The 17476-nt window shown below is 37.5% G+C and overlaps 1 protein-coding gene across 4 annotated transcripts in view; it reads right to left on the reverse strand.

Moving 5' to 3' along the window:
• The window catches only part of YES1 (YES proto-oncogene 1, Src family tyrosine kinase), a 79320-nt gene that overhangs the window by 15245 nt on the left and 46599 nt on the right, over positions 1 to 17476 (reverse strand). For all 4 annotated transcript variants that reach the window (XM_008261125.5, XM_089305282.1, XM_051852078.3 and 1 more), the window contains 7 exons: positions 16556 to 16655; positions 13906 to 14004; positions 11553 to 11656; positions 6963 to 7112; positions 5404 to 5559; positions 4870 to 5049; positions 423 to 499 (listed from right to left, as the gene is read on the reverse strand). In XM_008261125.5, coding sequence (XP_008259347.1) covers positions 423 to 499; positions 4870 to 5049; positions 5404 to 5559; positions 6963 to 7112; positions 11553 to 11656; positions 13906 to 14004; positions 16556 to 16655 — 866 coding nt within the window. The remainder of the gene's footprint in view (positions 1 to 422; positions 500 to 4869; positions 5050 to 5403; positions 5560 to 6962; positions 7113 to 11552; positions 11657 to 13905; positions 14005 to 16555; positions 16656 to 17476) is intronic.

Raw genomic sequence — 17476 nt, forward strand, 5'->3', positions numbered from 1 at the left:
TTAATTCTTGTTTTGGGCTCTATTAAATAAAAAATTAGAATATACTTTAGATTTCTAATATTTTCTCTGAAGTGGTACTCGATTTTTTCTTAAAATTGCTGAAATACAAGCATATACTCTCATAGACTTTATATTTGTAGAAGCATATCTTTTCTAAAAGGTCATATAGAACAGGACAGCACTGGAGCTTATTTTAGTACAGGTTTTACTCTTAACAAGTTATACAACTTTTAAACATCTCTGGTCCTCAGACACTATATTATCTATAATAGTAGGAACTCAAAACTTAAGGTATTGCAAGTTTTCTTTCTAGTTCAAAAATTCCATTATTTCACTATATAAACTATAATAGTCTGCTAAGATTATCCTACATTTTAAATAGTACTTCCAATTCAAAATGATACATGTATGTATGTAAATACCTGAGCAGCCATATCAACCAGTTGTGGAAGCTTCAAATACTTTCCATCCCCTTCCTTAAGGAAATCTAATAAGCTCCCTGAAAGAAACAGCAAGATAAAGATGGAAAATAAGCAAATCTCACAATAGGATTGAAATACACACTCTTCCACTTCCAAACAACTCACCAAACCACAACATACAACTAACTTTCATTCTTTAATATTTTTACAGTTTTGAAATTTTTGTTTTGAAAGATTACAGAAGGGGTTTCTAACCAAAATTCCAAAAATTTCTGATAACATTTGAAAAAAGAAAATGCAATGACCTCAGCAGATTAAAGGTAAAGAGTCAAAGGGATCACACAAACAAGACTAGTGTCTGCTAATACTAACCGATAGAATAAAAAAGGGAGAGACCGATCCAACATGGGAAGTGGGATACACAGCAGACTCATAGAACGGCAGATGTCCTAAACAGCACTCTGGCCTCAGAATCAGCCCTTAAGGCATTCAGATCTGTCTGAAGAGCCCATGAGAGTATTTTAGGCATGGAAAGCCAAGACACTGTGGCAAAAACAAACAAACAAACAAAAACAAAAAAACAAACCTAAATGAAAGATCTCCGCGAGTGAGATCCCAGTAGAAAGAACGGGGCCATCAAAGGAGGTACCTTTCTCTGAAGGGAGGAGAGAACTTCTACTTTGACTATGACCTTGTCTAAATAAGATCAAAGTCAGTGAACTCAAGAGGCTTCCATAGCCTTGGCAACTCATGACTAGAGCCTAGGGAGAGTACTGACGCCATAAACAAGAGTGTCAAATTGTTAAGTTAACAACAAGAGTCACTATGTACTTACTCCTCATGTGGGATCTCTATCCTTAATGTGCTGTCCAATGTGAATTAATGCTATAACTAGTACTCAAACAGTATTTTACACTTTATGTTCTGTGTGGGTGAAAACTGATGAAATCTTTACTTAATATATACTAAATTGATCTTCTGTATATAAAGATAATTGAAAATGAAAAAACAAATGGCAGATTTGAAATAGAAAAAACAAATAAACAACCCCCCTCAAAAAAAGGTAATCTTTTCTTGCTTTGATCAAAACCCCAACTTTGGTTTAAAAAGTAGTAACAGACACATGTTTTTAAATTAATCTTAATCAAGAATTCAGACAACTGGCATTATTTAGTTATACATTTAATAATAATTAGTTATAACAGAAGTGGCTAAATGAGTTTTTATGCAACTGTTTGACCAACTTCTCTCAATTCTAGAAGAAGGTACCATGGAACAGCAAAGTACTGTGGTAACAACAAAGAGAAAGGAGACAAAGGAAAAGTCTGGCTGTCATTTACCTATTATGGTTAAAAGCTTACCATGTATTTGCCTTTTTTTTTTTTTTTTTGGACAGGCAGAGTGGACAGTGAGAGAGACAGACAGAAAGGTCTTCCTTTTTCGGTTGGTTCACCCCTCAATGGCTGCTGCAGCTGGCGCGCTGTGGCCGGCGCACCATGCTGATCCGAAGCCAGGTGCTTCCTCCTGGTCTCCCATGTGGGTGCAGGGCCCAAGCACTTGGGCCATCCTCTACTGCACTGCCAGGCCACAGCAGAGAGCTGGACTGGAAGAGGAGCAACCGGACAGAATCCAGTGCCCTGACCGGGACTAGAACCCGGGGTGCTGGCACCACAGGTGGAGGATTAACCTATTGAGCCATGGCCCATGTGTTTGTATTTAATTCCAAAAAAAAAAATAAAAAAATCAGACAAACCAAATTAAAGCACAGTTTTTAAAACATAAAATTGGACCATACTCTTAAAGAATAATGCTTTGCGAGATCACAAAAGGAAAAAAAAAATCTAGACCAAAGTAGGCTAAAGAGCAATGACAACTAAATGCAATGAATGACCATGGACTGGATACTGAGAAGGGAAGTGTAGCTGCTGGACAGGTCAAGAGATAGGGAAACCAAATTCCAGGTGAGGGAACTAGTATGAAAAAAACCCACTAAAATAAGGGCAATAAGATTATCTGTCCATAACAGTGGTTCTATCTCAGAGTACATAAGGCAATGAGTTTGAAAGATTATGGGCCAGCGCCACAGCTCAATATAGGCTAATCCTCCGCCTGTGGCGCCAGCACACCGGGTTCTACTCCCGGTTGGGGCGCTGGATTCTGTCCTGGTTGCTCCTCTTCCAGGCCAGCTCTCAGCTGTGGCCCGGGAGGGCAGTAGAGGATGGCCCAAGTGCTTGGGCCCTGCACTGGCTCCTGGCTTTGGATCAGCGCAGCGTGCCGGCCGCAGCGGCCATTGGGGGGTGAACCAACGGCAAAGGAAGACCTTTCTCTCTGTCTCTCTCCCTCACTGTTCACTCTGCCTGTCAAAAAAATAAATAAAAAATAAAAAAAAAATTATGTAGTTATTGCTAAGTAATGGGGCATCAACATAGCAAATCCAAGATAACTTTTGTTATTTCCTATTCTCAATCTCCCACCTGGAAACAATCTTAATCTAATCATCTGACAACACAGAATTCTAGCATGTTCCCTCAACTACATTATCAATACAGTTAAATGGACAATTAGCCTTACTTCCATTGAATTTCTATGCTATTCAAATCTTCAATTAAACTTCCTGCATTTCCCTTTGTTTTATCATCTTTTTTTTGAAATATAATTTGTATTTTTAATTGACCCATAGTAAGTGCATTTATGGGAAGAGAGTGACACTACAATTCATGTACACAGTGTGGATCTGCTTTCCTTGTATAGTTCATCCAATGTACTTCCTTTTTTTTAAAAGATGTATTTATTTGAAAGTCAGAGTTACGAGAGAGAAGGAGACAGAGACAGAGATCTTCCATCCACTGGCTCACTCCCCAAATGGCTATAATGGCCATTCCATTTGGATCGGCCCAGCCGATCCAAACCCAGGAGCCAGGAGTTTTATCCAGGTCTCCCACGTTGATGCAGTGGCCCAAGGATTTGGATCATCTTCTGATGCTTTCCTAGGTGCATCAGCAGGGAGCTAGATTGGAAGTGGAGCAGCCAGGACTTGAATGGGAGCCTATATGGGATGCTGGTGCTACAGGCAGTGGCTTACCTTGCTGCACTGCAGTGCTGCCCCAGAATGTACACTTTGAACAAGTATATTTGGCAGCTGTTTGCAGTAGAAATTGCTTCCAAAGACACCATGTGTTTTGAGGTTTAGGTATGTTTTGGTTATCAATTAATATGCAATGCCTATTCCAGTTCTTTAACTTTTGGCTTCAGTCCATTTTGAGGAAGAATTTTCCTAGAGTAAATGTGTGGCTTGTAGTTGCCCCCATCTCCACTAGATGGAACTACATCATTGGTCAAGACAGAGGAGTAGAGAGGGTGACATAATTAGTGACTTAACTATAAATGATGATGGTTTCAAAAGAGTAAAAAGAAAAAAAGTACATCAAAATCAAAATGGATAAAAGTTGGGCCAGTTGGTCTATTTGCTGACTCACTGGTTCCTCCTCTAAAGAAAGGATCATTAGGATAGGGAAAAAGAGGGAAGAGCAGAAACCTTCCCAGTTTCTTTATCCTGTCCCTAACTGCTGCCAAAGGTGACATCTTATAGTTAGTTGGGTTTGGGGGAATGGAAAAATTTCAACCAGCTATGATAACAAAAAGAAGTTTTTAGGAATCCTATGTACAGGGATTGTGTTTACATTAAAATGAGAGAAAACTAACTCCTTTTAACTTTATCTTCTTTGCTTTAGCACTGAAAAACATCTGATTTTATCATTTTGATTCAATTTGTACAAACTTGTTATTTATCGTTCTCCAAGCTATTCCATTTCCTTTGGTCAATCTACTTTCTTTACTTTTTTTTTTCTTTTTGACAGGCAGAGTGGACAGTGAGAGAGAGAGACAGAGAGAAAGGTCTTCCTTTTGCCGTTGGTTCACCCTCCAATGGCCGCCGCAGCCAGCGCGCTGCGGCCAGTGCACTGCGCTGATCCAAAGGCAGGAGCCAGGTACTATTCCTGGTCTCCCATGAGGTGCAGGGCCCAAGAACTCGGGCCATCCTCCACTGCACTCCCTGGCCACAGCAGAGAGCTGGCCTGGAAGAGGGGCAACTGGGACAGAATCCGGCGCCCTGACCGGGACTAGAACCCGGTGTGCCGGCGCCGCAAGGCGGAGGATTAGCCTAGTGAGCCACAGCGCCAGCTCAATCTACTTTCAAAATCAATTCAACCCGTATATATATTTCCTTTTAAATTCTGTACTATCTTCTGAAATACCGAAATTAATCAGTTACTGAAATTAGTAACTATTATAAAGAAAGTGTCATTTTCCTCTTTTCAAATATCTACATAAAAATCTTACATTAGAAAAGTGTAAAATAAAAAAAAACTATTTGCATAAAAACAGAAGACTTGAATCTTAAAAAAAACTCATCAACATCAATGGCCTAAGAGATATAATACATACATACCTTTTGACATAAATTCAGTGACTATGTAAATTGGTTCTTCAGAAACAACAGCATATAGTGGAACAAGTTTATCATGTCTTAATTTTTTCATTATCTGAGCTTCTTGAAGGAAAGCTTCTGGCATCATTGTACCTGGCTTTAGTGTTTTGATTGCTACCTTTGTGGTTCCATTCCATGTTCCTAAAGAAACAATACATTACATTATTGAAATACTTTTTTTTCTAGTTTTTCAACAGCAATCTTTATTTTAGAATGTTACCCTGACATTCTGGTATGTCGTTAAGTCAGAACATTTTGAATGCATTGGGAGTTGTATTATACATATAAAACTGTTTGATTTTTACCTTCTATCTGGATAACTTCTAGAACTTGCTTTTTAAAAAAAATTATTTAAGGTATAAAAAATACATATTTTAAGGGATTTTTAACCAACTTTCAATTACCTTAGATATTTATAAACACATTTTATCATAAATTGTGGCACTTCAATCTATGGCTAAATAATGACAAAAACCAAAAATTCAGCTTTCTTACCCATCCATACTTCACCAAAACATCCTTGTCCTAGTTTAACTTCTAGTCTCAAAGATTCTCGAGGAATTTCCCAAGCATCTTTTGCTAGACCTTGAGTCTGTGGTTTCACAGTTGGACACACAGTTGTTAACTTGTGACATAAACCATCAGCATGTTCTAGATAAATGAATAAATTAAACCGTAAAATGTTAACTTGTGACATAAACCATCAGCATGTTCTAGGTAAATGAATAAATTAAACCGTAAAATGAGTAACCTGCAAAAATTAGGGTGTAGATAGTATATCAAAGTGAAACGTTTAAATAATAGAAAAACAAAAACATGCCCAATTTTACTATAAAAACAAACACAAAAAATTGTAAGAAGCAAAATATAAAGTATATATTTATGAAACATTTTATTAAATATATTTTTAAAGTTACTATTTGTTGAATACTTATGTGCCAGCTATTGTGCTAATTCAGCACTTTACAAATGCCTCATATAAATGAAGCACAGAAAACAAATGTAACTTTCCCAAAGTCCCACAGTCAGTAAGTGATGGTGAGATGGGATCTGCCTCCAAAGTTCTGCTTTTCACCACTGGACTTTATTACCACAGAGAATACCATCATTGTTATTTCTAATGACCGCTAATTTGTAAGATACACCAAACTTATGGGACTGGTTTTTAAATAAGGGAGACACAAAGGCAGGGAACTGCAGATTCACAATGGCTGACTTGTGAACCAGCTAATACAAGGTTTCTAACTGAAAATGAGACAACATTCCTTTCCATTCTTATCAACCACATAAATTCACATTCTAACAAGAGCAATTACGAATGATGCTACAGCTTGGTAACATGTTTGATCAACGTCAAGATTGCTGGTTGATCTGACAGACTCAGTTTGTAGCTAACTGTCATTGAAGAAGACATTACCATGGAAACTTCCCCTACCCTAGTATTAATCATTTAAAGATTTTCAAATGCATTCATACATCAAACTGGAAATGAAAATTTCTAATTCAGAAGACTATACTGAGTATTTTTCAAAGGTCCTTGAAAAAAACATCTATAGTTACCTCACATTTTTCAGGATAAGAAAAATGCATCTTTTGACTGAATTTCATTAGATTTATACTTTTTAAGAAAATCTTACATGATCCAGCCCATCCAAGGAAAGGTAATCCAAAAGGACATTTGTCAAGTATTTAAATTTTGCCTACTTTTAAAGTATCTATAAATAATATCTTTTTTAAGAATTTTATTTTGTAATTTATCTTGGTATTGATGTTTATAAAATGAAATTCCAATGTAAACATCATGCCATTAAGATATACATACGGAGTCAAATAATTTTATCACATTCTCCAAGAATCCAATTCAGGTACTAAGCATTGCTTGTTACACATTCTGACTAGAAACAAAGACACTTATTGGGCATTTACCTTGTATAAAGAAATATGTTAAAACATGAGAGAAAGATACAGATTTTTGTCCTAGTTTAACTTCCAGTCCTTACTAGGACAAAACAGAACATGAGAAAATAATTTTTACCTTTGAAATAGTCACCTACCTGTGTAGTGTTTCACCAATTTTTGAAGAGTATCAAATTGTGCTCTGGTTGTAATGTAGTATCCACCATTGTCAAGTTTCCTAATTTTGTAGTGTTTCACATTATCACCCCTTACTTCATCCCAATCACGAATAGAGAGGGAATAAGCACCTGGGGGAAGGAGGAGAGGGTAAACACTTTTACTTTATCTTTCTCAAAATTCTGCTCAACAATAGGTGCCTATATCAAGAAATTGGAAAGGTACCAAATAAATGAGCTTTCAGCGCACCTCAAGGACCTAGAAAAACTGCAGCAAACCAAACCCAAATCTAGTAGGAGAAGAGAAATAATTAAAACCAGAGAAGAAATTAACAGGATTGAATCCAAAAAAACATTACAAAAAATCAGCCAAGCGAGAAGCTGGTTTTTTGAAAAAATAAACAAAATTGACACCCCATTGGCCCAACTAACTAAAAAAAGAAGAGAAAAGACCCAAATCAATAAAATCAGAGATGAAAAAGGAAACGTAACAACAGACACCACAGAAATAAAAAGAATCATCAGAAATTACTACAAGGACCTGTATGCCAGCAAACAGGAAAACCTATCAGAAATGGATAGATTCCTGGACACATGCAACCTACCTAAATTGAACCAGGAAGACATCGAAAACCTAAATAGACCCATAACTGAAACAGAAATTGAAACAGTAATAAAGGCCCTCCCAACAAAGAAAAGCCCAGGACCAGATGGATTCACTGCTGAATTCTACCAGACATTTAAAGAAGAACTAATCCCATTTCTTCTCAAACTATTCAGAACAATCGAAGAAGAGGGAATCCTCCCAAATTCTTTCTATGAAGCCAGCATCACATTAATCCCTAAGCCAGAGAAAGATGCAGCACTGAAAGAAAATTACAGACCAATATCCCTGATGAACATAGATGCAAAAATCCTCAATAAAATTCTGGCCAATAGAATACAACAACACATCAGGAAAATCATCCACCCAGACCAAGTGGGATTCATCCCTGGTATGCAGGGATGGTTCAACATTCGCAAATCAATCAATGTGATTCACCACATTAACAGACTGCAGAAGAAAAACCATATGGTTATCTCAATTGATGCAGAGAAAGCATTTGATAAAATTCAACACCCTTTCATGATGAAAACTCTAAGCAAATTGGGTATAGAAGGAACATTCCTCAATATAATCAAAGCAATTTATAAAAAACCCACAGCCAGCATCCTATTGAATGGGGAAAAGCTGGAATCATTTCCACTGAAATCTGGCACCAGGCAGGGATGCCCACTCTCACCACTGCTATTTAACATAGTTCTGGAAGTTTTAGCCAGAGCCATCAGACAAGAAAAAGAAATCAAAGGAATACAAATCAAGAAGGAAGAAGTCAAACTATCCCTCTTTGCAGACGATATGATTCTGTACTTAGAGGATCCAAAGAACTCTACTAAGAGACTATTGGAACTCATAGAGGAGTTTGGCAAAGTGGCAGGATATAAAATCAATGCACAAAAATCAACAGCCTTTGTATACACAAGCAATGCCATGACTGAGAAAGAACTGCTAAGATCAATCCCATTCACAATAGCTACAAAAACAATCAAATACCTTGGAATAAACTTAACCAAGGACGTTAAAGATCTCTACGATGAAAATTACAAAACCTTAAAGAAAGAAATAGAAGAGGATACCAAAAAATGGAAAAATCTTCCATGCTCATGGATTGGAAGAATCAACATCATCAAAATGTCCATTCTCCCAAAAGCAATTTATAGATTCAATGCAATCCCAATCAAGATACCAAAGACATTCTTCACAGATCTAGAAAAAATGATGCTGAAATTCATATGGAGGCACAAGAGACCTCGAATAGCTAAAGCAATCTTGTACAACAAAAACAAAGCCGGAGGCATCACAATACCAGACTTCAGGACATACTACAGGGCAGTTGTAATCAAAACAGCATGGTACTGGTACAGAAACAGATGGATAGACCAATGGAACAGAATTGAAACACCAGAAATCAATCCAAACATCTACAGCCAACTTATATTTGATCAAGGATCTAAAACTAATTCCTTGAGCAAGGACAGTCTATTCAATAAATGGTGCTGGGAAAACTGGATTTCCACGTGCAGAAGCATGAAGCAAGACCCCTACCTTACACCTTACACAAAAATCCACTCAACGTGGATTAAAGACCTAAATCTACGTCCTGACACCATGAAGTTATTAGAGAACATTGGAGAAACCCTTCAAGATATTGGCACAGGCAAAGAATTTCTGGAAAAGACCCGGGAGGCACAGACAGTCAAAGCCAAAATCAACTATTGGGATTGCATCAAATTGAGAAGTTTCTGTACTGCAAAAGAAACAGTCAGGAGAGTGAAGAGACAACCAACAGAATGGGAAAAAATATTTGCAAACTATGCAACAGATAAAGGGTTAATAACCAGAATCTACAAAGAGATCAAGAAACTCCACAAAAACAAAACCAACAACCCACTTAAGAGATGGGCCAAGGACTTCAATAGACATTTTTCAAAAGAGGAAATCCAAATGGCCAACAGGCACATGAAAAAATGTTCAAGGTCACTAGCAATCAGGGAAATGCAAATCAAAACCACAATGAGGTTTCACCTCACCCCGGTTAGAATGGCTCACATACAGAAATCTACCAACAACAGATGCTGGCGAGGATGTGGGGAAAAAGGGACACTAACCCACTGTTGGTGGGAATGCAAACTGGTCAAGCCACTATGGAAGTCAGTCTGGAGATTCCTCAGAAACCTGAAGATAACCCTACCGTTCGACCCAGCCATCCCACTCCTTGGAATTTACCCAAAGGAGTTTAAATTGATAAAGAAAAAAGCGGTCTGCACCCTAATGTTTATTGCAGCACAATTCACAATAGCCAAGACCTGGAACCAACCTAAATGCCCATCAACGGTAGACTGGATAAAGAAATTATGGGATATGTATTCTTTAGAATACTATACCGCAGTAAGAAACAACGAAATCCAGTCATTTGCAACAAAATGGAGGAATCTGGAACACATCATGCTGAGTGAATTAAGCCAGTCCCAAAGGGACAAATACCATATGTTCTCCCTGATCGGTGACAACTGACTGAACACCAAAAAGGAAACCTCCTGAAGTGAAATGGACACTATGGGAAATGGTGACTTGATCAGCATAGCCCTGACTGCTAATGGACAACTTAATATATTATCCCTCATAGTATTTTTTTTTGTCTGTTCTACTTAATATGTCTGGTTTAATTCTGTAATTATCACACAGTTATTCTTAAGTGTTGAAAATTAACTGAAATGTGATCCCTGTTAAACATAAAAGTGGGAATAAGAGAGGGAAGAGATGTATAATTTGGGGCATGCTCGGGCTGACTTGCCCCAATTGGTAGAGTTGGAAACATACCAGGGGATTCCAATTCAATCCCATCAAGGTGGCATGTGCCAATGCCATCTCACTATTCCAAGTGATCAATTTCAGTTCACAATTGATCATAATGAAAGGACTAAGAGTCAAAGGGAGCACATAAACAAGTCTAGTATCTGCTAACACTAACCGATAGAATAAACAAAGGGGAGAGTGATCCAACATGGGAAGTGAGATACTCAGCAGACTCATAGAATGGCGGATGTCCTAAATAGCACTCTGGCCTCAGAATCAGCCCTAAAGGCACTCGGATCTGGCTGAAAAACCCATGAGAGTATTTCAGGCATGGAAAGCCAAGGCACTCTGGCAAAAAGATCTCTGTGAGTGAGATCCCAGTGGAAAGAACAGGTCTTCAAAGAGGGAGGTGCCTTTCTCTGAAGGGAGGAGAGAACCTCCACTTTGACTATGACCTTGTCTAAACAAGATAAGAGTCGGAGAACTCAAGGGGCTTCCATAGCCTTGGAAACTCATGACTGGTGCATAGGGAGATTACTGATGCCATAAACAGGAGTGTCAATTTGTAAAGTCAACAACAGGAGTCACTGTGCACTTACTCCTCATGTAGGATCTCTGTCCTTAATGTGCCGTACACTGAGGCTTAATGCTATAAAGAGTACTCAAACAGTATATTTCACTTTGTGTTTCTATGGGGGTGCAAACGATTGAAATCTTTACTTAATGTACACTAAACTGATCTTCTGTAAAAAAAAAAAAAAAAAGAAATTATCAATTCCCAACTTGACTCTCACTGGGATTAAACATGACAATAGGTCTAATCTGATTTCATCATGATTTAAAAAAAAATCATCTATTATTTTTCACTTTATGTTTCTGTGTGGGAACAAACTGTTGAAATCCTTACTTAAGGTATACTAAGCTGATCTTCTGTATATTAAGAGAATCGAAAATGAATCTTGATGTGAATGGAAGGGGAGAGGGAGTGGGAAAGGGGAGGGTTGTGGGTGGGAGGGACGGTAGGGGGGGGAAAGCCATTGTAACCCATGAGTCGTACTTTGGAAATTTATATTCATTAAATAAAAGATAAAAAAAAAAAAAATTCTGCTCAAGCAAACTTTTATACTTATATTACTATAATAATGTATTATATATAGATATAATAATATTCATACCTTTAGTAGTTTCACTCTCTCTTACTAAAAATATACCTCGTTGATTCCCAGGATTCAGAAGTAATCTTTCAGCATCTTTTCTCCCCATTTTTCCAAAATACCATCTGAAAAATATTGACAGTATTTTGAGTTGGAAAGGTAAGAGGTTTAGAAAAACTATATACAAGTATCAATAGGAATTCATTAGGATATGGATGATGACAAACAGAGGTTTAAATACGGGAGAACATAAAGGAACACTACAAATACTAGGGCTGGAGTATATGCTATATACAGACTACTCAACATGTCTCTTCAACTCCACTTGGCAGTCACAGGAGCAGTAAATGGTGACAGAAAAGCAGTACACAACAGACAGATCCTTTCTGTCACAGGTCGAAGTATTAGGACAACAGTAAGAAGAACATAAGTAGTTCTCTAGAAACAGTGTGATCACCGGAAGTAAGATACAAGTATTTCATATCCAAGTATTAGGAACTCTAAATTTGTGTGGGTTTTTATTTTAAAGTTTGTGAATAAAAATGACAGTCTGCCATGAAATAGCTCACAGAATTCTGGAGAAGACAGACAAAAGAACAAAACTGAAAGTTACAAGTGCCACAATAGAACAGTTACTCATAGAGTATCTGCTAAAAGCAAGGCCGTAAGTTAAGTATTGCAATGTGAAAATGAAGTGCCATTTATGAATCTTCGATAAACTGGTTTGACTTAAAAGTAATATGTTGTGGGGGCCGGCGCAGCAGTAAAGCTGCTGCCTGCAGTGCCAGCATCCCATATGGGCTAATTAGTATCCCGGATGCTCTACTTCCAATCCAGCTCTCTGCTATGGACTGGGAAAGCAGTACAAGATGGCCCAAGTTCTTGGGCCCCTGCACCCATGTAGGGGACCTGGAAGAAGCTCCTGGCTCCTGGCTTCAGATCGGCAAAACTCCGGTCATTGCAACCAACTGGGGACTGAACCAGTGGATGGAAGACCTCTTTCACTTTCTCTCTCTCTCTCTCTCTCTCTCTGCTGCTCCTTCTTTCTCTGTGTAACTCTAACTTTCAAATAAATAAATAAATCTCTAAAAAAAAAAAAAAGTAATATGTCGGGGCCAGCATTGTGGCACAGTAGGTAAAGCCGCCTCCTGCAATGCAGGCATTCCATATGGGCACTGGTTCCAGTACTGGCTGTCCTTCCTATCCAGCTCTCTGCTGTGGACTGGGAAAGCAGCAGAGGTTAGTCTAAGTCCTTGGGCCCCTGCACCAACGTGGAAGAAGCTCCTGGCTCTTGGCTTCAGACTGGCCTAGCTCCAGCTATTGTGGCCATCTGGGGGGTGAACCAGCAGATGGAAGATCTCTCTCACTCTCTCTGCGACTATGCCTTTCAAATAAATAAATAAATCTTTAAAAATAGAAAAAAATAACATATCCCTTTTTAAAAAGATACAATAGTACATAAAACTCCCATCTGCAATACAACCAAGTTGCCCAGCTGTTAACATTTTGTTTTATCACTCTCTCTCCATTCTGTGTGCATATGTATATATGTATTTATAGATACATGTATATATGTATACATTTTCCCTGTGAATTGATTAAGAATAAATTATGGGGCTGGGGCTATGGCATGGTGGGTAAAGCTGCCGTCTGCAGTGCCGGCATCACATATGGGCACCGGTTCAAGTCCTGGTTGTTTCACATCCAATCCAGCTCTCTGCTATGGCCTGAGCAGCAGAAGATGGTCCAAGTCCTTGGGCCCCTGCAGCTATGTGGGAAACCTAGAAGAAGCTCCTGCTCCTGGTTGTGATCAGCTCAGCTCTGGCCATTGAGGCCATCTGGGGAGTGGACCAGTGGATGGAAGACTTCTCTCTCTCTCTGCCTTTGTCTCTCTCTAACTCTGCCTTTCGAATAAATAAATAAATTTTTTAAAAAAGAGACTATATTACAAACATGCTGAATCATTATCCCTAAATACTTCTGTATGCTTTCTGAAAGACAAGGACGCTTTCCTATATAAGAACAATGCAGATAACCTAAATAAAAAAGATAACACTGATACAGTATTACTGATTGAAGTTAATTTTTGAAATGAGTCTGTATAATATGAAAAGGGTTGATATGATATTTAAAAAAAAGTGGGAAAATGAAGGAAACTGGGCATGACATAGTATGACTGATGTGGTTTCACTTATGATCCAACTCTAAGCAAACACTGATTAATTATTAATTTTCAAGTAACATCTATTAATGATACATTAGCTGCATTAAGACTGGTATGTAACTGTGTGTGTGTAAATTTGTGGCTACTAGAAAGTACATTAAAGCATTTTAAAAATCAAAATAATTAATAAAATATGAAGCATTGCCATACTCTTCCGCCTGAATGGAATCCGCAGGCGCTACATAATTGCTAGGGATATAGCCATTCTTTCCTGTAGCAATGGATCGTGCTTCCCACCAGTCTCCTTCCCTGCAGTACATAAAATAACAATCACCAGAGGGTAGAATACTGTCCAATGTACAATATATTGCACTGTGTTGTATTTAAAGTAAATAAGAGCTAGTACTTTCATGCTTTATTTATGCATTCATTTGATCAAGACTTAATTAAAAAATGGGTTACATGAATTAAGAGAATACGATTAAGTCAAGGCACAAAAGCCTCCAAAATATCACATACTTTTAGTTGCAAGATCTCTTTTTTAAGTAATTCTTTTAACTAAGACAATAAATTATAGTGAATAAAACAATTTTGGAGTCTAATCTCTCAAATCATTCGGTATTGACTGAAATTTTAAAACAGTTCTACTGATATAATTTACTTACCTTAAAACTCTCCATTTAAAAGATGAACAATTTAGTGGTTTTCAATATACTTCTAGAGTTGTGCGACCATTATCACAATCAATTTTAGAAAATTTTCATCACCCCCAAAATAAACGCCATACCCATTAGCAGTCAACTACACCACTGGCAGCCATTAATCTGCTCTAACTCTTTGGATATGCCTATTGTGGGGATTTCTAAGAAATAAATACATAGTCTTTTGTGACTGGCTTCTTTCATTTAGCATAATTTCTTCAAAGTTTATCTATGTTTTAGCATGTGTCAGTACTTCATTCATTTTTTGCTGTTGTCAAATGCTGTTCTGTTTAACACTATGTAAAATTCTAGTGTTCTCGTTTGGTAATTTTAGGGGGAAAAATCATGCAGTCAAACAATGAAGAATGAGCAGTAACAATTAAAAAATGGGATTTCTAGACTTATGTATATTTATAAAAATGCTATCTCATAGGTTTAAATTAAATTACAATTCAGAACATGAGAACATATATATGTGGTTTGCAATAAAAAACGCTAACATTTCCAAAATTAATGTTGAGAATAAATATTAACAATCTCTAACAAGGAAGATATAAGTATATGGAATTCACTACTGAAGATGAAATGTATTGTTTAAATTGAAATTTTTTGTGTCCAAAGTGAATTCGTTCTCTGAAAAGTGAAATGGAAAACCCTTTCATAATTCAAATATTTAAAAACTCATATACTTGGTTTGTGGTTTATGAAGTACTTTCAGATATACAAACTTGAAAATTTTGTATCTGATCCTGCTAAGACTTCATTGATTCATCCGCAATTTACTAAATAACTTTCAAGTGACAGACTTTACAATGATTGTGCTGAAAATAAAGGTAAACAGACAGTCCTTGACCTTAAGGAAATCAAAGCCTACAGCAAGGTTTTGCAACTTGGGCAATACTGACACTTTGGGTTTGATAATTCTTTGCTGCGTGGGGGAGGAGTTGTTATTTGTATAACAGGATGTTTATCAATATCCTTGCCCTCCATCTGCTAAATGTAATAGCACCCTGGTGGTGACAACCAAGTACATCTTCACATACTGCCAAGTATCTACTGGGCAACTCTGCCCCAGGCTAAGAACCACTGGTCTAAAAAAGTGACAAACAACAGACATGTAATTTAAAATTACATTTTAAAATGTGATAAGAGTTATGAAAGAGGCATGCTCAGAGTGCTATGTGAATACCTAATCCAGCAAGGGACAGGGTCCAGGCCAGGCAGGAGAGGAAGCATGAAAGGAAAAGCATCCTTGAAAAATAATATATGAACTGCATTTTGAAGGATGAGTAGGGTTAGCCAGACAAAGGGAAGAAATAAAGAGATGAAAAGTCACTCCAGAAAAAAGAAAATGCATATGTGAAGGCATGGGCAGGGTGAGAAACTGCTACTTAGAAAAATGTACGTAATTCTGAATGGCTTGGTGGTGACGTGATAAAGGGGTAAGAGCACAGAAAATTCTCAATATGAATGATGACTTATTATTGCTGTTTTTTTTTTTTTTATAACAATGGTAACCAATAGCTACTGAAGGATTTTAAAGCAGAAAGGCATGACCATGTTTTATGATCTGGAACTGCTAGCAAATAGGAACAAGGATGGTAGAAAACATGACTGAAAGCAAAGAAACCATAAGTATATACTTTGAGAAGTTACAACGTGGTTGTTATGCTTGCTAATGAAATTACGGGATCCATTTTCCACAGTAAGCATCACATTCTCTATGGTGGACCACTAAATGACAAAATGGCTAAGAGTCACATAAGGAAAAAGCAACTTAATCTGCTCAGTTTGAGATACAAAGGTTTCTTCAATGTTTTCTCCCTTTGCTTTTTTAGGAGAAAGATCTTTAAATCATCTGGCATTTAGATAAACAGAAGCACACAGCTGTCTTTATAAAGATTTTTGTAAAATACATACTTGCATAAACCCTCTATAGCTCTTTATTCTAAAATCTCTAATGTTTATGGTTCAACCACAGCAGCATGATTTGTAAAATTAACTTTTGGCCATGTTTCTAAAGAAGCCAAATTCATCACCCAGCCCAGTGGCAGAGACCCACGCCCTACACCCCTACACCACTCTCATCTCAGTGGTTTCAGTGTAAAGACCAGGTTTCTAACAATATTTCTCCTTCACAAAATATTTGTAGAACTTACGTATTGTTAATTATTTGAAACCGTTCACCCTTCTTAAATGAGAGGTCTTCTGTAGTTCTAGCTTCATAATCATATAAGGCCACAAATATAGTAACACCACCTATCAGAGGAAAAGAAGACCAAGGTAAATTATATAAACAAACTAATAAAAGAGAATTATAGAACTATTGCCAACAAAAAAGGTTAAGGGCAGTTTTCCCCCTAGCCTCCAGAATCTATTTTTAGAAGTCAGGGCTTTGGGCAGCTCGAATAAGCTATTCTCTTAAGATATTCCATGAAACTACAAACGCTATAGACTCAGAGAAACAAACTTAATTTTAACTCATGATAGCGACATCTCTGGCTTGAAAAGACAATCAAATTTCAAATCACTGCTTTGTGAGAAAAACCACTGATTAGTACTACTGGCACTGATCTCAATAAACAATGGGTGTCTAATCATGACAGTTAAAAACCAGTGTTTTATTATTTAATACATACTTAATACTTTTTAGAAGGTCATGTTTACCTTACAAATTAAATGGTATGGCCTGTATGAATTACACATTATAAATTCCAAAAATAACTATGTCATATTTAGCACTATGTGTAGATGCTTAAGAGATTGGCACACGTAACAACCAAACCATTATCTGCAATCCAAACAGATGTATACAATATGCACACTCTCGTTCTTACTGTAATGATCAATTCTTTTTTTTTTTTTTTTTTTTTTTTTTTACAGGCAGAGTGGACAGTGTGAGAGAGAGACAGAGAGAAAGGTCTTCCTTTGCTGTTGGTTCACCCTCCAATGGCTGCTGTGGCCGGCGCGCTGCGGCTGGCGCACTGCGCTGATCCGATGGCAGGAGCCAGGTACTTCTCCTTGTCTCCCATGGGGTGCAGGGCCCAAGCACTTGGGCCATCCTCCACTGCACTCCCTGG

The sequence above is a fragment of the Oryctolagus cuniculus genome, chromosome 10 (genome assembly GCF_051225735.1).
Source record: "Oryctolagus cuniculus isolate XC-2025 breed Fujian yellow rabbit chromosome 10, ASM5122573v1, whole genome shotgun sequence".
Lineage (NCBI taxonomy): Eukaryota > Metazoa > Chordata > Mammalia > Lagomorpha > Leporidae > Oryctolagus > Oryctolagus cuniculus.